This window comes from Catharus ustulatus, chromosome 9, assembly GCF_009819885.2.
Source record: "Catharus ustulatus isolate bCatUst1 chromosome 9, bCatUst1.pri.v2, whole genome shotgun sequence".
NCBI lineage: Eukaryota > Metazoa > Chordata > Aves > Passeriformes > Turdidae > Catharus > Catharus ustulatus.
In genome coordinates, this window is record NC_046229.1 from 12,178,663 (window position 1) to 12,199,641 (window position 20,979).

The window sequence follows — 20,979 nt, forward strand, 5'->3', positions numbered from 1 at the left end:
TTGTCCCCTCACACGCATTCAGGGAGGCCATCAACAACACTTTCTGGAAAGGTGAGTATATAGCTGTCACTGGGAGAAACAGTGCAGCCCCTCACCATGGGAGCAGCCCCACTGCTGCTCTCCCCTTCCCCTGAACCCCTTGGACCTGCCAGGCAGGTGCAGAAGACCATGGCAGACCTGCTACAAGCTTTCTTCTCTCTCAATTTCCTTTTTCTCCCTACTCACCATGGGTCTCAGGGCATGTGCTTGTGCTGCTGACTGTGCCAGTGGACAACCCCAGAAATAGAGAAGATGCCAGGCAGGACAGTATCCCCTGCTAGCCTGCAGCCCAGACAGGCTGGCAAAGCCCAGCCCTGGCTGGAGCTAAACATGGCCTCATTTCATCGCAAAACAATTCCTCTTTGTGCAGCCTGTTCTCCCAGAACAATCCTCTGCTCTGACAATATCCTTTCTATGGCTTAGTCCCTGTGGAGTGGCCAGCAGCGTGCTCAGCCTGATGCCTGGCAGCTCACACCCCACTGCTCCATGGCCAAGGTGCGGCACCTGGGACCCCTGCCCTGGGCAGCCTCTGCTGAGGACTCTGTGGCCACTTCAGGTCAAGGCAAAGTCTTCTCAGGAAAGTCCCCAGCACAGCCTGGAGCACTTGGGAGGGTTTTTTTCCTACCTTTGCACACTCCATGGAGCTGTGTGGCACCGCTGTTCCACAAGTTAGGAGGACAGCCCTGGGACACAGTTGTGGAACATGACATATGGGTGTCAAGTCACCAAATCTGACTGTAATCCCAACTGCCTGAGTGAAGAAGTCACCCAGCACTGCCAAGCTGCTCTCTAGGCTTCAGGCAGTTCAGGACAGATTGCCAGAGATGATCAAGTCCTGTGGGCTTTAAATCACAGAGGTAAAATGAAATTACATCGTATGAAAAGGGGTCTCTGGGGATGTGCAGAGCATGGCTTTCTCATCACCTGCATTTTCTCTCTTCAGGAGCAGGTGTCCATGAGACAACCTTGAAAGGTCCCTGAGAAGAGGCAGTTTTCAAGTCCCTACAAGAGACAGAGCTCCTAGAGCTCCCATGGTCTTCTGCCAAGGTGTGCTGCATGTGGCCAGTCCCCAGTAGTTGTACAGTAACCGAGGGCCCCTGTTGAGCTGCATGTGCTAAAACCTTCAGACCTCCTGACCCTTTCCTGCCTCCTACCAGTCCACGCTGGGCCTTGAGGTGGTCCTGCCATGCCTGCTGCCATGCAGAGACACTGAGGAATGGGCTTCTACAGGCCTTTACTGTCCTCAGACACCTCGCTGTGGCTATGGCTCTGCTTCTTTCCCTCCCCCCACCCCATGATCTGATGGATTTGAAACAAGCACTATTATTCCATGGGACTCTCCTGTAGGTCACAGGAACAAATAAGGATGCTTTAGCAGGTCCAGAGTGGGCTGAGACTTCTGGCATGTCTGTGGAGGACCCCAGGGTATCCTGTATTGCTGAGTTGATGCTGCCAGCCCATGGAGGTGAGTGGCAGGGCTCATGCTGGAGAGGCTGCTATGCAGCTGACAAAGAATGCTTGTCCCAGCAGGAAACAACAGTCATGTGTGCTGCCCACTCCGGCTGGTAAGCAAAGTCCAGCAATTAAACACACCGGGGTGAAAGTCTGCTGTCAAAGCTCCAGTGCACCACCACAGTGCTGGCAAGCTTGAGGGTGATGCTTCCACCCCTCCATTCATCTCACAGAATGTTTTTTAGCAGGTGATGTTTCAATGTGAAACTACAGTGTCATGTTACAACAGGGCTGTCAGAGGGGTCATTTCATGCCTGTTGGCTACAGAAATGTTGTGGGTTGTTTGCTGGTAGCTTGAGGGACTTATAGGGACCTCAGATTCCAGGAATGAAAGTATTTCTTTTGGCTTAAGGGGAGAGGGCAACAGTGGTGGGGTAATTGGCCTTTACTGCCACTACAACGTAATCAGCACAAATAACATACAAAATTTTGCACAAGGTGAGACACTTTGATATTAGCTGTGGAAGAGGCAGCACATCAGCCTGAACAACACATGCCCAGGCATGGCTTACCTGCCCACCTCTATTTATTGAAATTGCAGTGACATGATGGCGTTTAATGGTGCCTAGTAATGTGTCATCTCTCACCACTTTTAGTGGCCATGAAAGCCTTTTCTGATTCTGTTAGTATAGACAGAGGTGTTGTAGGAGCATTTCTTGGATGTTTTGAGACTGTGAGTATCATCTTTTTACCATTTTTTCCCATGGAGCCACAGAGAAAGTGTGCAGCAATAATTTGTGGTTGATAGTGCTTTAGAGTCCAACCTCAGGGAAAGGGAGAAGGGTAAAACAACATTAGAGAGCCAATTTACACTAAGTGTTTTTATCTGGTCACATGCAAAATCTTTAGTTTTTCATTATTAAATAGAAAAGGATGGGAGGATCTGTAAATCATCTTCTCGCTCCCCAAATGTAGTAAGATGTGCAAATTTACTATGTGTGTCAGATTACTGAAAAATTACATGTGTAAAAATTGTTCATGTGTTTAATTTCACTGAATTCCTTTGAAGTTTTTATTTTCTTTTAGATTTTTCAAGTTGAATAATGTTAATGTTTTTGCCAAATAAAACTCTCACCATTCAATTGATCAATGTATTAAAAAATAAATTCGTAGTTATTAATTAATTGAATAAGAGAATATAAATTTACTATATAAACCAGGCATGATCAAAAAGATATTTTAGTTCCCCAGGAAACCAGGATTTTTAGAATTTCTAAATTCTCAGAAAACTGAGAAACTTGACACCTGAGGATACTGAAACCTCCCTTTTCCCCACCCAGCTGCATGGTGAGCCTAAGCCAGTCTTCAAGACTGGCACCAGAAAAGGTGCAACACTGTACCAACATCACTCATTACATGCAGAAAAAATTATCATTACTGATCCCTGAGGTCATAACCTCTCAATGAACTTCATTCCTTTTTCATTGCTTAGTTCTTACAGACCGTCCCATCTGATAGTCTGGTAATTGTGCGCACTGAGATGGCTTCTGTACTTGTGCCTTCAGCAAGTTACACTAGCCCACGCCTGCTTTTTGCACCAGGGCAGAGCCATGAGGGGAAAGAGAGATGCACTTGGCTCTGCAAGAAGGAAGAAGACAAGGACTGGTGGAGGGAACAGTGCAAAGGAGGAATGCAGAGGCTCCCAGCCACCTCCATCTGATTGGATCCCCACGCTAAGAAGGACCCTCACTAAAGCTGAAGTGAAAACTATGTGTTGTTCTCCAGGATAAGAAACAGATGAAGGAGCTTCAGCTTTTCCAAACTGGAGCCTGGTGCAGCCCAGGCTGTTTCATGAATTGCAGGTGAAGAGTTAATGACTTGTAGGACTTTGCCAGCTGCAGGAGCGGCTAGTGCAGGCAGGACTCCCTCGTGCAGGCATGTGACAGGATCATCTCTGGTCTGGTGGTCCCGACTGTAGTCAGGGTGACACACTTGGCTGGCTGTGAAAGCTTCTCTCTCCCAGATTTAAGGTCAGATGGGCAGAATTCAAGATGGAAGCAGATTATCCATCCATAAAAGATTCTGTCCCAAGATGCTTTGGGTAGATCAGCCTGTACACAACAGGTCACATCACTTGTCTCCCCCACCTCCTTTATTTCTGAGGGATTTTATTTTCTATGTGTTCTTGTGATACCCTGCTTCCAAAGAGGCTGGAAGGCAGAAACCCAGATCCACAGCGTGTAGCAGATTAGTGAAATCCTTGTTGAAGGCCTGTCCCCAAATTTTAGTCTGGGACCCTGCATCCCCCCCTTGGACAGCACAGCACCAAATCCGTGTCCCTGCAGCCAGAGTGCCCCTGCAGAGCAGGGTCCTTGCTCCAGCTGGAGCTCCTGCCCAGGCTGCTGCAGTGCTGCAAATGTTGTGGGAAGGGTGAACACCAAGGAGCCCAGACACCCACTAAGCATGAGAAGTAAACAAAGGCCAACATGCAGACAAAGGGAGCCCATCAAAGCTACTGACTGTGAAAAGAACAAACTGATGGAGGAGAAATAAAATAGTAAAATCTCTTTGATGTGTTGGAAAATTAAGGAGGAAAGCAGAAGATGCAGTAGAAAGGAAAAATGAATGAGCAAATACGACACAGAAATGATGGTGGGGGTGGCAGACACAACAGAGAAATAGAGTCCAGGACCAAGAGAAGAGAAATAAATTGCGTTCAGAGCAGAAGAAAAGAGAGTGACCTGGAAATTAATTCCAATAGCAGGAAGAGGCTGGGCTGTGCAATTTGGGCCTCATTGTTAGATCCTGACAAGCCTGCCAGCAAGGGTGGATCCAGAGGAGAGAAGGAATGCTTGGAGAAAGCTATGAGATGCAGGATACAAGGTGGAAAATAATCCAGTACTAGGAAGTGTGAAGGAACCCACTGATTTCCAATTTCGTGGCAAGGTTTCCACTGACTTTGATCACAAATCAAATGAAAATAGAGAAATGTTACAAAATAAAATTAGTACAAAAAAAGAAAAAAATGAAGAGTAACAAACAGGGCTGATGTCTATACTTAACAAGGGAGAAAAAGTGATCCAGACTGCTTGGGCTCTGCCAGCCTGGGGTTAACAGTATCCAGTTAAAGAGTAACACAGCACACAGACAGGAAATGGAGGATAGAATAGAGTTTGTTTTATCGATTAACTTGATAGTTAAAAAAAATTCCTTTCTGTAAAGCTATAGGCCCTGCACGACTCCAGGGAAGTAGCTCTGAACCTTGGGACCAATTAGTAATTGTGATAGGTGTTGGGGCAGAAACAAACACAGGAATTCCACGTGCGAAGGAGAGGTTAAGGTCAAGATGACAGCAAAGACTTAGGAAAGGGAGCATATCAGGACACATGTTATTATTGAGGTTATTACTGAGGTATTTTGTGGATATTTTTATAAATTAATTTCCTTAAGGACTGGCATAAATATAAGGGGTAATCTGATGAAATCAGAGTGTTGTAGCGCATTAACAATGTAAAGGAAAGTAAAAGAATGCTGTACCACTAAAAAAGAGCAATAAAGTCACCAGGAGAGGCACTGACCTACCTGCCTCTGCAAATGCAGCCCTGCCTGTATCCAGATGGGGAATTCTCACTAGGTGAGCTCAAAACTGCAACTGCTCCTGGTCACCTATCTTCAGGAGAGGAACTCTGAACAGCAGTACAGCAAAAAGAGCTACCATGGCATTAGGTGCAGGTATGCAGGCTAGTAAGAAAATGCTGGAAAAACTTGTTTAGTCCTGCCTGTAATGGCTGAGAGGGACTTGATTGCAGTCTCCAAAATACACTGTAGCATGAACACGAAGGCAGAACGTGGGTGAGATAAATTACAACACCGGCATAGCAACAAATGTTTATTAACCAGCCATGCATCAAATTAAGCTGGAAATGAGAAGATGATTCCTAACAATTAGAGTAGTGAGTTCTGAAAAAGCCTTCAGCCCAGACGAGCGCGAGTCAAGTCCTGGCCACTTTTTCGGATGCACGTTGGCATGGCTGTGCAGGCGCCACAGGATGGAAACCCTCTGGAAACTGCACGCGCTCAGAGTCGGCCTCTGCGTTCTGCCCGGTGTCTCCGAAAGTTCCCGGTGCCTGTTGCGGTGTCACGAGGGAGAAAAAAGCCCATGATCTGCTGGTTTACGGACCTGTACGGGTCTCCCTTATGCCGTCACTACGATTCTCGAGCCAGCCCTCCGCACCGCACGCTGCCCTTGCCCACCCCACATCCTTCCCCAGCCATTTTCACTTCACCGCTCAGCCCGCGGGTAGAGCCCGCCCGGCTCCCGCCGCAGCCCCGGCCCCTCACGGCTCCGCGAAGGGCGTGGCCACGGAACGGGCGGGACGCGGCGGACGCGCCGATTGGCCCCGGCTGCCCTGGGGGCGGAGCTCTGCACTTTCTGCCAATCGGCAGCGATGAGGGGGCGGGGCTTCTCGCTTTAATGGCTGGGGCGGCCGTGGCGGCTGTACAACGGGGTGCGGCTGGCGGTGAGTGCGGGTGGCCGTGGGTGGCGGGTTCGAGGCATGTTCTTTTCTGGCGGGGGTGGGCTGGGGCTGTCTGATCTGTTCCAGTGGTCCTTTGGGGAATCTGTGAGTGGGGAGTTTGGGTGAAGGCGTCCGAGGTTAGCGGAGGGTCGAGGCTGGTCGTTGGGGTGTGCTGAGGGGGTTTCGGAAGGTTGTTGCAGAGCTGGAGGGTACTGAGGAGGCCTTAGAAGGGTTCAGCTGCTTTGTGGGGGTTAAGCTTTGCTGCCAGGAATGTCGGGTCCTGCCCCGGGGAGCCATGTGCTGGCTTGGCACCTGTTAGCTAGCCTGCTGGAGGCGGCTCGTGTGTGTCTATGTCCATGTTCCCTCACCTGGGATGCTCGTGGCCATGGGAGGAGGCGTGTGGTGTCCCCTCACCTCAGGGCTGGAGGGGCGCGTCGGGGGAGGCGGTGGCCTGATGGGTGGGATGAGTGTCGTGATACTGTGACGTGCCCTTGGCGGGTGATCACGCTGGGTGCGGCTGTAGAGGCTGTCATCCCCCGGAAAGGGGGTAACCGCAGTACCGTGTGGCAAGTCTATAGATGTGTAAAGCTGCTCGTGTCAGACAGAGAGACACAAGTGGAGTCCGAGTTGAGTTGTTGAATTTTTTTTTTCTTAAAAGTAGCGGGGTCCTGGCTGTGGTAAGGGCTGCTCTGCTCCATGGCTCACAGCCTGTTGCCGCTGCCCCAGCGCACCCATGGTGCCAGGGAAGGGTGCAATTCCCTTTCCGCAGCCGGCTGCTCCCCTTCGGGGCAGAGCCGGCCCTTCTGTGCGAGGCTGGGATGCCTTCCCGGCTGCCCGGGGGGAAGAACTGTCCCTCCGGGCTATGCGCCGTGGCACAAACACTGGCTTGTCCCCCCCCGCAGGTCTCTGCCAGAGGCCGCGCTGGGTCCCGGCCGTGACGGGGCTGCCTCCCCACTGCTGGCCGGTGGCCCGACCCAGGGTACGCCCGCTCCCGGCTCAGGGACCGGTGGCTGCGCAGCCTCAGGAACGAGATCGGCATCGCCTTCCTGGCCTTTTGGCGGGACTGTCCCAGCTCCGCAGGCAGCGGAGCAGCCCCGCAGGCTCGCTGAAAGGTGGCTGAACCCCCACACATGGTGGTGGCGGCGGCGCGGGGCCTCTCTGGCCCGCTGCGGCCCTTCCCCGCCGCGCAGGCCCCGCTGGGCCGCGGCCCCGCTTCCGGGCCCGTCCGCGCCACACCCGAGCCGGGCCGGGAACCTCCCAGGCAGGGGGGACCCGGCGCTCCCTCCGGCGGCAGCGAGGCCGGGGCCTTTGCCAGAGGGACTCGCAGGGGTGGCAGCAGGGCTGAGCGGGGCTGCCCGGCTCCTGCCCTGGGCACCGGGCTGAGAGCTGCAGGTACTCTGAGCAGCCCAGGGCTGTGGTCTCCTGCGGCTTCTCTGCAGCGGGGCGCGAGCAGCCCCCGGTGGCTGGGGAGCTTTCTTTTAACCAGCTCTCGGCATCAATGTAACCATTCAGATGGCTCTTCCCTCCTCCTCCGGGCAGGGTGGCAGTACCAGGCCTCCCCCGCTGCTGCGACACAATGTCAGCTTTGAGTGCCGGCTCGTGTAGGTGCTTGGCCTCCCGCTGGCCCTCGCTCTGGAACGCGGTGGCAGGAGGGAGGAGGTCACTGTCACCCCCCTGGTGGCAGCAGTTGCCTGGCCTCGGGCTCACCTGGCACTGCTATGGTCGTGAACAGGGGGCTGCGCTTCCTGGGCCACTGCGAGCTCCATAATCACTGTCAGTACAGGGCTTGGTCTGTAGATCTCTTTAAGTGGGCCAGTTACTCTATTGTAACGAAGGGGAAGCTCGGAAAGCTACTTCTTTTTTACGTTGTAACAGACTAAATGAGGCAGCATATGTAGACGTTGCAACAAGAGGTGAAACTTTGCGGGTGGCAGTCTATGCCTCGGAGCCTGGGCTGCAGCCTGTAGGGGGTCTGTCAGCTGCTTTCACTGTGACTGATCATATTGGTTCTGAAGACCTAAAGGCAGGGAGGGAGAAGTGGGGTGAATACCCCTTCCTGTGCTCACTGGGCAGCATGGGATAACACAGGACGCTGTACCTGCTAGTGCATTTCCTCAGAGCATGTGTTCCCCTCCTGAAGGCCAGGATTGCCTGTGCAGCAGGGCATCCATCCCACTGTGCTGTCCCAAATTGACCACCTTCTCTTCTACCAGAATGCAGCCAGGGCAGATTCCTAGCTGGATGGAGCTGACCTTCCCACCAGACCTGCTGGGCAGCTTCTTGAGGATAGTTTAGAGTCAAACAGCTGGCTGAGCCCTTGGGGCTTGGCTGATACTGCTGTGCCTTATCTCTTTCCTAGGAAGCCCCTCTAGCTCATGGGTGTGAGCTGCTGCTAACAGCCCATTCCTATGAGAAACAGTAAGATGCCAGCTGTTGCAGCATCTACTTGCTGCATCTTGCTGCAGGGATTAAGCTATGCCACCCACACAGCCTGGGACTCTGTGGTCCTGCCTTATGTTGTATTATTTTTGTGTCCTGAAAGTCTGTTCGTGGGGATGATTATGTGGTCTTGCAGGGAAGAAGTGTAATATGAGAGAAAGCACTGTTAAAACTGGGACTTGGGAGTAAGAGCTCTGACCTAGAGGTGTCTCGTACCGTAAGTTAGAGATAAAAAATAAGGGAGCTTATTGAAGTTGCATAGTGTCTCCTTTCTCTCTTGATTCAGAAAAGCTTTGCATCCTGAGGAACCTCTGACGCTGGTGTCAAAAGCAGGTGCTTGGCTGGGTGCTGTCCTTGAGTGTTCCAAGTGAATGCATTCTCCCTTTCTGCTGGGGGTTATGGCACAGTGAACACTGGGATGCTTAAAGGAGCACTGGGAGTGGTGCCTGTGATGGCCTGAGAGATGTTCTGTGCTTTTGTGTTGGAGTTCTGGTAGTGTGCGCCTTACTGGCTGTCAGATGGTGGGAGTACTTGGGCTGGAAAGTCTGGTTCCTCCCAGTTGAACAGGTGAGGCAGCTTGGGCTCTTACAGGGAGGAGACAGTCCCCAGGAGCCAGGACTCTTCCCTGCAGGAGTTGTGGGGCTGCTGTTGCTGAGATGACAAGTTACAGCCGCCACAGCCTATTCCCCACCATCAGGCTGTTGTCTGCGTTCTGAACCTTTAGTGGCTTGATGATGGAGGAGGTGGTAACTGGATCTGATGTTTCTTGATTTCCCTTAGTGTTTTATAGGGTCAATTCTTCATTTTGGGGTAGTAAGCTGTCACTGGCAGCAAGTTCTCCAGCTGTCTTGCAAGGAGTGCTCTTTACCTGTGGATCAGATCAGCTAGCTTGCTCTGATAGTTTAAGGTTTGCTCCATACACACACAGATTTTGTAACTGCTGCTTCTACTTAACCTTAAGAGGCTTTCCCTGTCTGTACAGCAGTAGAAGCAAGTGTGCTGACATTGAGTGCTCCATCTACACCTGTGTTGAGGTAACCAGGCTTTGTGCTTCACTTTCTTTGTGCTTGGAAGGTTGTGAACCTGTTTGAACATGGTAACCATCAAGCTCTAGGTGTATATACTGTGCTACAGGAGTATGACATCTGCATATGGTCAGAGAACATCCTGCTCTCTTGTAAGAATATTGTGACTGCACTGCCTTCTTGGTGTGCAGGGTACAGGACCCAAAGCTGCTGTCATGGTAAATTCCAGGCAGTGGCCCTTTGTCTTGTTGAGAAGTGGCTCTGGGTTCACACCTGTGCTTCTTGAATAATCCAAATAAAGCTGTTGGAGGGGATTTGAGAGTCTCTCCTTTCTGCATCTTGCTATGTAGATTTTAATGTCCATCATGTCTTGATGTGCTTGTCTAATTAATGCAGGGACCTGAATTGGGCAGAGCACACTAATCATTACTGTGTCATGATTATAGCCAGGGCTGTGAGAATAGAGATGAAGCCTTGTATTGAGGCATTTGCATAGTGATTAAAACCAGAGATGAATGCTGTGGTACAGCATGTCCTGCCTCCAGATAGGGGTACTCTATTTATTTGCTAGGTGGATTTAGAAGGCTTGACCTGATTTTGGATGCAGGTGTTAGAAGTTGGTCTTGCTCAATGTAGCCTTGCCTGCCCTCCTGTCACCTGCTTAGTTCTGTCCTTCCTGAGAGTGCTCTGTGCACTCTGGAGGGCTGCTGAGTGCCTTCACTTCAAAGAGGGAGCTCAGCCATCTCTACCTTCCCCCTTCATCTGGTGCTGTATGAGGGAGTGACATACATCAATATGGTTAGCTCAGAAAGGAAATACCTTTTCCACTTTTGTTTGTGTCTCACATTGTTTCTTTTCTTACTTCAGTTCTTCACTCCACTGTTCCTTGCTATGTTAGATTTTCTGCCTAATGTTGCCTTTTCTGTCTTTTTTTTTTCTCTGGCTGCTTTCATCTCTACTGGTATCAGTTCTGTGAATATGCAGCCACCAGCTTTGACTATGATAAAGAGTAAACCTATTCTTAACAGTTTGGGAAGGTGCTGCCCCTGAAAAGATCAGCTGTGCATATTAAGCCTCTTACTACAAGGTATGCTCTTATGGGACCTTGAAATCTGATTATCTGCCTTGATTTTGTACAAGGTTACCAGTATCCTATTGCAATGGGTGTCTTCCTTTCCCTGAAAGCTTGTAAGGTGCCATACTGACTGTCAGTCAGAGCTTTCCTGCTAATCTGGGAGTCTCCTCTTGCTTTCCCTGCTACCAGTGAGCATGGGAAGTGGAGAGCTTAATCTGTTTGTAGGATGCTATCCAAAGGCCTCAGGGTTTTGCAGCCACTGAGAGAGTTGTAGGGTATTAACACATGCTTGGTGAAGATGAGGAAACTGCTCAACTTCAGGCAGGACACTTCCTGCCACTTGGATCCAGTGTGCCAGGAGCAGCAGCCAGCCAGTGTGATTCCCACACTGGTTGCAATGGCAGCTCTTGCAAGAGCTGTTACGTATCACGACTTTGAGAGTTTGCATCCCTTATGTGAACACAGACCTCCTGTACTGACTTCAGAATATGCTGGCATAGAACATACGGTACCAGGTGTTGGCCATGTCCTTTGACACTCAGCATAAAGTAGATGAGCCAGAGGAAGTGACCAATGGATAGGATTCAAATAGGAGGACTTACCTGGTAGTGCTAGCATAAAGTTTTCTTGCAGTCTTTGTAGTTATGTTGTAGACTGAGTTCTGGAACTGGGTGTTCTCAAACTCCAATCAGAGTTTGCCCTGAGTCCTCAGGGCTGAGGTGCCAGGCTAGCAGGGCTCTTTACTGCTCTGCCCTAATCTGTTGGTATGGCTTTCCATACTTAAAACATAGAAACTCTGGCAGTCCTACCAGGCTTGTCTTCTGTGGCTGGTGAGCTGTTGACAGGCATGTTTTCAGGCTGATTTCTTTTGAGAAAAAACATGACTTTAGGAGCATGTGGACAATGCCATCTTGAGTTTTCAGTGAATGGCTGAAATTATTAGCAGGAATGCAAGCAGACTTGAATACAGACAGCTCTCCTGTTCAGTGGCCTCTGCTGCATATGTTTGAGCTGGTGTTAGGAGATGCTGTGTGAAGTAAGTGTGTACTGCCTGGCTACAAGCCCCTATTCCTTTCACTGGGCACAGAGCAGCAGAGGAGATCCCAGTTCAGTTTTCTATGCTTCACTGTACATTTCAGTCTTAGAGTGATCCCCCTGCAGAGCTGATAAGAAACAGGGGTTTGCAGCTTATAGTGGGCTGGGCTCCTTTTCCCTCTTGTCTTGCTCTGACTGCCTTGCTGCCCGTGTGTTTTTTGGGGCAGATAAATTTTCATGTTCCTCATCTTGCTGGATTCAAGATAAGCATAAGCTCAGGAAAGATTCTGGAGTTGTGTCTGTCAGCTCTTGGTGATGTTTTGTGATGCCAGCCTCGTGTGTGCAGTACGCACTCCTATCTGTGCCTAGCCTAAGCCTGGCTTGATCAGTTCCACTCCTCTACAGGGAAATATAGTCATGCGAGGCTGTGTGCAGGCCTTGCTGGACCCCACAGTGACTTTCTGGATCTCCAGGCAACTGGGCAGGTGCTATGGTGGGGAGCTGGAGGAGGAAGATCTCTCTTCCTGAGAGGTGGTGGAGCTCACAGCTGCACCAGGCAGCAGGTTTTGATGCCAGCCTGTAGGACAGGGATGTGAGTTAGTTTCACATCTGGCCAAGTGATTATCTCCTGACCTCTGAGGGCTGCTACTCCCTGGGAACTCCACAGGGGCCAGGCCTGCTTTAGCCAGTTCAACAAGGGCCCTGTGCCAGCTCTCCCTGGGGTGGCAGCTCTGTGACCACTACCAGATGGTTTTGGTGCTGCCTTTAATTAAACTAGTAGGGAGATGAGGGTGTTTGCTTTTGCACTTATTATAGGACTGATTTCTGACCTGAATGCTGAGGGGTAGGAGTGCTCAATGTCTGGGGCAGAGTCTGTTTCTTGCAGGTAGTTGTCGTGTGGGGAGATGTGTGCCTTGCAAGGCTGTTAACAAAGCTAACTGGGTTGAGCTCTAGTCTCTGTCAGTGTTATAGTTCTGACAGTGCTGTGGTCTGACTGAGGTTGGTCATAAAAGGCCTTGCTGTTGTTGCTGAAGTTGCACTAATTAGCTGTATAGCTTGCTGGAAATATGCAGTGTACACATTGCTTGGTGTAAGCAAGTATTTAATCCTTGATGTTGGTTACTGGAGCAGATTGTGACCTGATACTCTAGTTTGCAAATAGTGAGAACTTTTTCTCTGACATGGGGAAGTGACTCCCTGTTGCTGAGAGATAGAAGATGTGTTGCAAGGTTTCTCTGTATCACGCAGGGTGTGTTTGGGCCCCTAGGGTTCCTGCTCATTTGGGATGCTTGGACCTATTTATCTTCAGCTGTTCAAGGCTCAGCTTTGGGTTCCTCATCTCCTTACAACTCCTTGTCTAAGAAGGTCAGGACTTATGAGGAGTCAGGGGAAAGTAAGTGTCCCCCATGTGCAGAGAGGACATATCCCACCACTGAGCCTCCAGTATGTGATGTGGAGTGCAGTAAGGGTAAGATCAAATGCCTGTCTGGATGGTGAGCTCCTCTCCAAGTGCAGAGGGGTGTTGTGCACAGAGGAGAGTTCAGGTTCCTGGACAGTTGATGCTCTGTGCTGGAAAACCCCTGCCTGCAGCAGAAAGGCTGGCTTGGAGCAGCCATGGTTTAAGCAGGCCAGTGCCCTTCACATCCCCCTGCCTAGTTAAGGTAACTCTTGGGCCTGCCCTGCAACTCCCACTTTGCTGTTCAACTGTCAACACCCCAAGGCCAGTGGCTGCTCCTTGAGGGACAGAGGAGGGCAAGACAGACCTGCATCTGCTTACTGAGCAAGGCATACTTTGGCTTCTTTGATGCAGGATCATGTAGCATGCCAGTGTGAATAGATGCCAGGTCTTGCCAAGACCTGAAGACCTCAGGGTTTCACTGGAGATGTGGTTGGTCTGTTAGTTTCATTTGGCAGGATGTTGTTCTGCCAAGAGAAACTGAGGAAAACTTATAACTTTCCATAAAGGCCCATAGCATAATTCTACTGTTTCTGTCCTGGTAGATGTCTTGGTGCTTGCCCAGAGCCTGTGTTCAGGACAAGTCCAATGCCTCCCAACTTCCTGTGGCATGTGAGGCTGTAGGAGTGTTGGATGTGTGTCACAAAACAGCAATAAGAGACTTGTTGCTCTTCATGCTGGTGGGGACTTCTGCGCTAGTCCTGGTTTGAGATGGGCTTCTCCCACTGCTTGCTTGGCACTGCCATAGTTGTCATGGGCCCTGAATTGTTTTGAGCTGGAGTCCTAGTTGGCCAGTGCTACTGTGTGCTTTGGCCCAGGATCAGTGAAGCGATCTGTAGTGCCTGAGCTGAAGTGTTTTGCTGCAGTGTGAAATGTAGCTTTGAGCTCAAAGGCAGTTCACACTCTCTTCTTATCCTAGCCTGCCCAAAATGGGCAAGTACTTGGCAGGATTTTTGTCTCTGCCCTGGACCTGTGGCAAGGCTGACTCATTCACCTTGATAAGATAAACACAGACCTTGAATAGTCAGGTGCCTCTGCTGGGAGCTGACTCTTGAGGGCTCCTCAATCTAGCAAATAAAGGTGTAGCTGGATGTAGTGGTTGAAAGCTGAAACTAGACAGACAAGTTTGGAGCTTGTTCTTAGCCATTAAAGCAACATAAAGCTCAGCAGCTTTCCAGACTTGTACTTACTGTATTTCCCACAGCTGAGTCTTGAGTGTCTCTTAAGGATGCAGTAGTTCCTGCTACACTTTCAGCTGGCCTTTGCTGCGTGTGGACAGTGGATTATCTTGGCAGTGCCCGGAACCTTAAGTATTACTGGCATCACAGTGATACTAAAGTGAGTACTACTTGCTATTAAACCCTTTGAAACCTTGGGTTTGGAGGGTGAACATATATTTTGATGCTGAGGTGCTCCTGATGTGTGGGGGAATCAGTCCTAAGTGGGCTTTGTCCTGTTGCTCTATCTGCCTCCGAGGTGGCACAAGGAACAACCTTCTGTGCGTTCTGAAACACAGCAAAACTTATTAGGCTCTGTCCTTGGGCTGCATGGCTGTGCAGGCTACTCTGGAGTCTTGCTTGGTGGAATGGGTCTTTTGGAGGATTGAGGTGAAGGAGGAGACTTCTTCCTGCCTACTGCTCTTGCAGGGAGGTTAGGTGGCATTCTCCTGGAGGAATGCAGAGGGTATGACTGGGCAGGCACAGAGCCAGCTCTGCTGCTGCACCAAACTGATTTGCAAGGAATGGTGAGCCAGAACAGTGTGTGCCAGGCCCCTCTGAAGATTACTGCTAGCAAAGCCTGCCATGGAGGTGCCTGGTAGCTCTGCACAGGCAGTGTCTACTGCCATCCTGCCTACAGTGAGGATGACATGGAGTTCTTCCTCTTGCTGTGAAGCTGAAGGAGTGGTGCTGGTGTTGGCTGGTGAGGGCTTGAGGTGGCAGTGGCTGCTGAGTACTCGGGGACCTTACTGGGAAGAAGGGTACTCTGGCTTCAGCCTCCTCGCTGCTGGCCTAGAGGAGGCCGTGTGCTTCCTGCTGGTGACAGCAATATAGCTCCTGGGGAGACTGGGCTGGGGACCCATTTCCCCAGGCCATGTGTGGGCAGTAACTCCTGTGCACCTTCTTGGAGGGAAAGGGTAGGTGGGGTGTCTGGTAGCAGCTGTGGGGAATGCCTCCCTCGAAGATGGATGAGTCAGGCCTATGCTCTGCCTCCCTTCCTGCTGCTCTGGTATCCTGTGGGCTGGGGAGAGGTTGGGAGCACAGGGGGATGGGTGAGGGTGTTTCCAACTTGCCTGAAGCAGTAAGAGCCTCGGCCCTTCCTGCTTTTCTGGAGAGCACCTGCCCAGATCACTTTCTGGTGTGTGCTCACACTGAGGCTGAGCAAGTGTAGGGAGTACCAGTCATTCTCCCTGCAGCCTTTGTAGGGCTTTCTCTTGTCCTGAAGGTGAGTGGAAATGCCATTGCTGAGAAGGATGCACCTGGCCTCTGAGGTACTAGGTTATGTGGTAGTAGTTTCTTCTCTTGAGGGTTCTGTGCAAGGATGTGAAACCAGGAACTTTCACACCAGAAACCGATGTTTGTTTTTGAATCTATGGATTTCCTTCCTCATGTAATGGGCCTGCCAGTGATGCTACTTCTGTGGTGGGAATAGGTTGGTAGGACCCCAAAGCTGATCATAAAGGCACTGCACTGTGGAGAGTGTGGGCCCGCCCTGTATGCCTGCATCAGGGTCAGAGAGAGACGTGTGCTGAGTAGCTATGGCTGCCAATGCTGGTGGCAGTGTCCTGGTGCTTGTGGATGGTAATACTTGAGCTTGTACAGCAGGAGCGAGATTAAGGGGCTGGAGATAGAGTGCTGAGGTTGGAAGCTTTTCTAGCTGGCTTGAAATGCTGGGTTCTTGTCTTGGAAGGACTGCTGGCATTGGATGATGGGGTTCCCAGCAGAGCTGGGGAAACAGGGCCAGGCTCTGTGAGAAGTAAGGTCTGTGGCTTAGCTGGAAAGTGGATGCTGGTGTGTGATCAGCTGAAAGCAACACTGGCACAAACACATGACTGTCTAAAATTGGACTTGGAGTTTGCTGATCTGCAGGGCTATGCTCTGTAGGCTGCCCTGCTGGAAAAATAGGTGCTTGATCTTCCCTGCCTCTTTCCACAGGGATACTGCCACCACCATGGAGGGGATTGTGACTATGTATCAGGACTTCATGAAGAAAGCAGGTGAGTGGCTCTGCCCACCTATCAGACAGGTAGCACTACAGGCTTTACTGCCAGAGGCACTGGAGGGTGGTCTGTCATCCCTGGAGCATCCCTGGGTCTAATTGCATCCTGTCTTTGCCCTTACACAGATTCAGCTCTGGGGTTTTTGTGCTCAGTGCCTGTGCAAATAATGTTGGGGCACTTGTGCTCTCCTGGGCAGATCTCCAGGCTGCCGTGCAGCATGGCTACAGGCTGTACTGTGCTGAGTCTGGCTGATTTCACCAGCCTCTGCTCCCAGACTGCTTCCCTACTTGCACTTGTGTCCTAGAACAGGATTGCTGTGCCCTTGCCTCTACTGTGGCAGTAGCACTGCTGGCAGCAGGCTGGGGTGAGGATGCTAACTGCTCTGCACTGTGGCTCTTTCTGCAGACCCCCGCATCGCTGATTATCCACTGATGCAGTCCCCATTCCTTGTGATGGGCATCCTTCTGGGATATGTCTACTTTGTCTTATCCTTGGGTCCCCGGCTAATGGCTAACAGGAAGCCTTTAAACCTGAAGAAGTTCATGGTGCTATACAACTTCTTTCTGGTGGGACTCTCCCTTTACATAGTCTATGAGGTGAGTTGTCAGTAGCTTGGTCGGGCATGTGTAAAGCAGTGTGTGCAGGCTGTGTGGGTGATGGGGAGCCCTTTTTCTGGCTGTTCCCTGCCCTTTGTGCAGAGCTTGATATGCAGTGGGTGATGTTAGGCCTCACCCTGATGATGCTCTTGTTGCAGTTCCTGATGGCAGGGTGGCTTACTGGGTACACCTGGCGATGTGACCCTGTGGACTTCTCACAGGACCCCAAGGCCCTCAGGGTGAGTTCTCATCCCTCTCCTGATAAGTGGGGATGGTCTTTAGTGCTTATGTTTGGACAGCAGGATTACAACCACTGCCTTTCCCGAGGCAGAGAATGTGCAGTCTCTGGGCCTTGATTTCATGCCAGGGTATATCTGTATGAAGCCCTTTGGTCACCCAGCTTGTTCAGGCTGAGATGAGTCTCTAATGTTAACCTGTTCTGTTACAGATGGTCAGTGTTGCTTGGCTCTTTGTTTTCTCCAAATTCATCGAACTAACAGACACGGTGAGTTACTGAGAAGGCCTTGTCACCACAGGGAATTGAGGCCCAGTGTATTTGGGGTAGGTGCTTTTGCTACTCCTCTAGAAACTGTGGGGTGGCCTAATGGGTGGTAACAGTGGATGTGGAGGGAGGCATTACTGAGACCAGATGCTGAATTAGTGGCCTAGCCTGCTCTAGCTGCTCCCAGGGCTGCAGGTCCTTAATGTATTGGGCTTTCATTGCAGGTGATCTTTGTCCTGCGGAAGAAGAATGAACAGGTCACATTCCTGCACCTTTTCCACCACTCTGTTCTGCCATGGAGCTGGTGGTGGGGAGCAAAGTTTGGTCCAGGTAAGATGGCAACTGTCTGGGTGGATGGATTTGCGGTGAGGTTACCCCAGCATTCTGAGAAGGGGGTTTTGGCCCTGCTGTGCTCTTAGCAGCTCTGTGTAGTGCTGATTGCTGTAGAGTATTGACTTACACTAAGAAAAATCTATCTTAACAGGGGGAATGGGCTCATTCCACGCCATGATCAATTCCATGGTGCATGTTGTCATGTATTTCTACTATGGGCTCTCAGCAGCAGGACCTGCCTTTCAGAAGTACCTGTGGTGGAAGAAGCATATCACAGCCATCCAGCTGGTAAGTGTGTGTGAGCAAAGCATGTGCCTTATGTGACGGGCAGGCCAGCCTTTTTACCTTTTGAAAGGTGCAGCCAGTAGCAATATTTGTCTCCTCTGTAGCATATATTGTTCTGAGTTTTTAGCAGCTCTGCTCCACCATGGGCCTCTGATAGCCTGGTTGGGGTGTGGGTGCTGTTCAGCTCCTGGGCTGCAGGCATGTTGGGTGGGTGAGAGACATGCTGCTCTGAGACTGGTGCCTGCCTCTTCCAGCTGCTGCTGACTGCTTCACCATAGGGACCTCTTGCTTCAGACTGGGAAAGGAGTCTAGGTGTTGCCTTTAAAAATAAGGTCTCTAGTGGGTTCCCTGACCCTGCTCCTATGAATAACCTGTTCTTACTTTGCCTTGCTCCCAGGCACAGTTTGTGATTGTCTCCGTCCACATCTCCCAGTATTACTTCATGCCCAACTGCCAATACCAGTTCCCCATCTTCATTCACCTTATCTGGATTTATGGGACCATCTTCTTCATCCTCTTCTCCAACTTTTGGTACCAGTCCTACACCAAGGGCAAGCGGTTGCCCAGGGTGGCTCAACAAGCAGCCCAGCACAACGGTAGCAGCATCCATGAAAATGGCACTGTCACCAATGGCAAGGTCAAAGCCAATTAGAGGGTAAAGTGCTCCCAGAGCCAATGAGAGCCCCGGGGCAGAGGCAGCTGGGACCTGTCCCTCTGCTCCTGGGTGCCACTAGCCAAGTCAAGTGCCTACAGACTGTTGTACCCCTGTGCCCAGTCCTGCTGTCCCCTGTCTGCATGCTCAGCCCCTCTGCTCTGAGCAGCCATGTGCCACTTCTACTCCTGGGAGGGCTTGTGCTGTTTCTCAGTGTTGCTGAGCAGAGAGGCAGCTGCCTGCATCACAGCTGTGGGACTGCAATCCCATTCCAGTGTTTCCAAAGGAACTTTCCCCAAGTGCCTACATCTGGCTCTTCTGCCTAGGGGCCATTTCCTTCTGAGTAGGACCAAAAGAAGAGACTGCTTCCTGTCCTGGTGCCCTCTGCTCTTCCCTGTCTCGCAAGAGCTTGTGGGGATAAGCAGATTTGTCCCTGGCTGCTTGTTACTGCCAGCTCATGTGTGAGTGCTCCTGCTCTACAATGCCTTGTGCCACTTTGTTCCATGCCACAGTGCTGCATGTCCCTTCTGGTCCCTGTGTGCCCACCTTGAGAGTCCTGCCCTGGCATATCTGTGCCGAGGTGTCTGTGGAGAACGTAGGGGCAGTACTTATGGGACTTAAGGGCCCAGACCTGCCCAGTACGGTACACACGCCCTGTGCCGAATACATAGAAGGGGCTGTGAAAGCCTGAAAGGCTTCCCCCACATGGTTAGCCCAGGCTGCCTTGCTGTTCTTGTGCCTGGGCTGGGTGCTCTGTGTGTGCTTAAGCCACACTTACCTGATCCTCTGTGGCAGCTGGTGCCTTGCTCCAGAGTGGGGGTGACCAAGCTCAACCTAGTCTTGGACCACTTCCATTCCTGTAAATTCAAGACTTGAGCAATAAGTGCCCCTTAAATCAGCTCCTGGGCTCTCCTGGTTGGGACCAGTCCTGGTAGAGGGTGGTTTTAGTGTGCTAGGCTGTGGTGCAAGAGTGAGCACCTGTTGCCTCTGTGGATCTGACTGGGCCTGTGTGAAGATGTGCTCTGCCCTTCAGCAGGGCAATGCAGCAGCTCTCCTGGCCTGGTGCCTGTCACCTGCTCTGGCTGTAACCAAAACATGCTGATGGCCTTGAGGATGAGGTGAAGGAGCCAGGCCCTGTCAGATTGGGCTGCTCTTCTATCACAAATAAACCAACAGAAGGAGAAATGGCTCTGTCCTCTTGTTTTCTTGGCTCAATGTAAGCAAAAGCTGTTCCAGGTGCTTGGTCCTGCCCAGGGTGGTTGGAGGCAGGGCTGGGAGAAGCAGCTGGTGTAGCAGGTTTGTGCTGGGGGACGAGAGTGATAGTTGTGTGCTGATGAAGCAGATGGCAGATTGTTTCCAAGTGTTTTGGTAGAGCAGTGCTCAGGCTGGACGTGTGTCAAGACTTCTGTTGTGAAAGTGACTCCACCCTGTCAAAAAATGGCTGGGGTGGAGTGTGGGTGTGGGCTGGGCCCTGGGCCACCTGCCCAGGAAGAACTGCCGCTTTTCAGAAATCATGTGGATTTAAGGTATGGCAGAGCAGTGAATAGAAGCTTTGGAAACTTGTGTTTGGGAAACAGCAGTTTGTTGCTTACAGCAGCTGCTGAAGCAAGAACTGCCATCTGTGAATGCCCCTGCAGCATAGATCTGTGCAGAATGTAGCTCAGCTTGGTTAGAGGAAGGTTGATGTTGTTGCTGCATTGCTTTTGCTGCATTGTTGCCTGGCTGGGCTCTGTTCTCTTTCTAACTGTCCCCTCAGTGCTGTTGGGGTGGAGGGCTGCATTCCCCATCACCCCATGACTGGGGCTCTCTTGAGCAAAGGCCAGCCTGGATGCTGACTCAAGCCTGGGAAGAAGTGTGGGGAGCTAGCTGGTCAACTTGTGACTGGGAGTAATGTGTTAAAACAGCACCTTCCAGATGCCGAGTTTCACTGAAGGTTTGGTTCTGGGGTGGCAGGGCTTTGGTAGATGTCCAGCCAACGCCCTGGAGCAGAGTTTGGTGTGAGAGAGCTCTGCTGATAAGACCTGATCTGACCTGTACACCTCTAAGGGCATGCTCTGAAATGTAGGAAAGCATCTTCAAGTGACCTGAACTGGTGTGACTAATATGCTTAAACAACACAAGGACATCATCCTCTTCTACAGCCCTCAATGTCCTTGTATGCAAGAAGTCAAAGTGGGATCTGGCTGCTGTACTGTGCTGTGTTCTTCCAGTTGTTGATGCTTCTCTGGGAGTGAAGGCTTGGATGAGAATTTGTTCTTATCTGTGCAGAAGTGGTGTGTAATGTTAGTTTAGTGCTCAGAAGTCACCCTTGCAGGAGCTGTGGGTGATGGTCCAGCTGATATAGACCTTTTCCTGT

General features: G+C 51.1%; 1 protein-coding gene across 2 annotated transcripts; it reads left to right on the plus strand.

Annotated features, from left to right (window-relative positions):
* Window positions 1-5,969: 5,969 nt before the first annotated feature.
* Window positions 5,970-19,808, plus strand: ELOVL1 (ELOVL fatty acid elongase 1). Of its 2 annotated transcripts, none has more exons than XM_033067083.2 (8): window positions 5,970-6,011; window positions 16,191-16,252; window positions 16,661-16,851; window positions 17,010-17,090; window positions 17,300-17,356; window positions 17,578-17,683; window positions 17,838-17,974; window positions 18,369-19,808. In XM_033067083.2, the coding sequence occupies exons 2-8, from the start codon at window positions 16,207-16,209 to the stop codon at window positions 18,621-18,623; spliced, it is 873 nt and encodes a 290-aa protein (XP_032922974.1). In that variant the 5' UTR covers window positions 5,970-6,011; window positions 16,191-16,206; the 3' UTR covers window positions 18,624-19,808. The 2 variants fall into 2 exon arrangements, with proteins under 2 accessions (XP_032922974.1, XP_032922975.1); XM_033067084.2 differs by lacking the exon at window positions 5,970-6,011 and adding an exon at window positions 14,246-14,376.
* The last annotated feature ends 1,171 nt before the right edge of the window (window positions 19,809-20,979 follow it).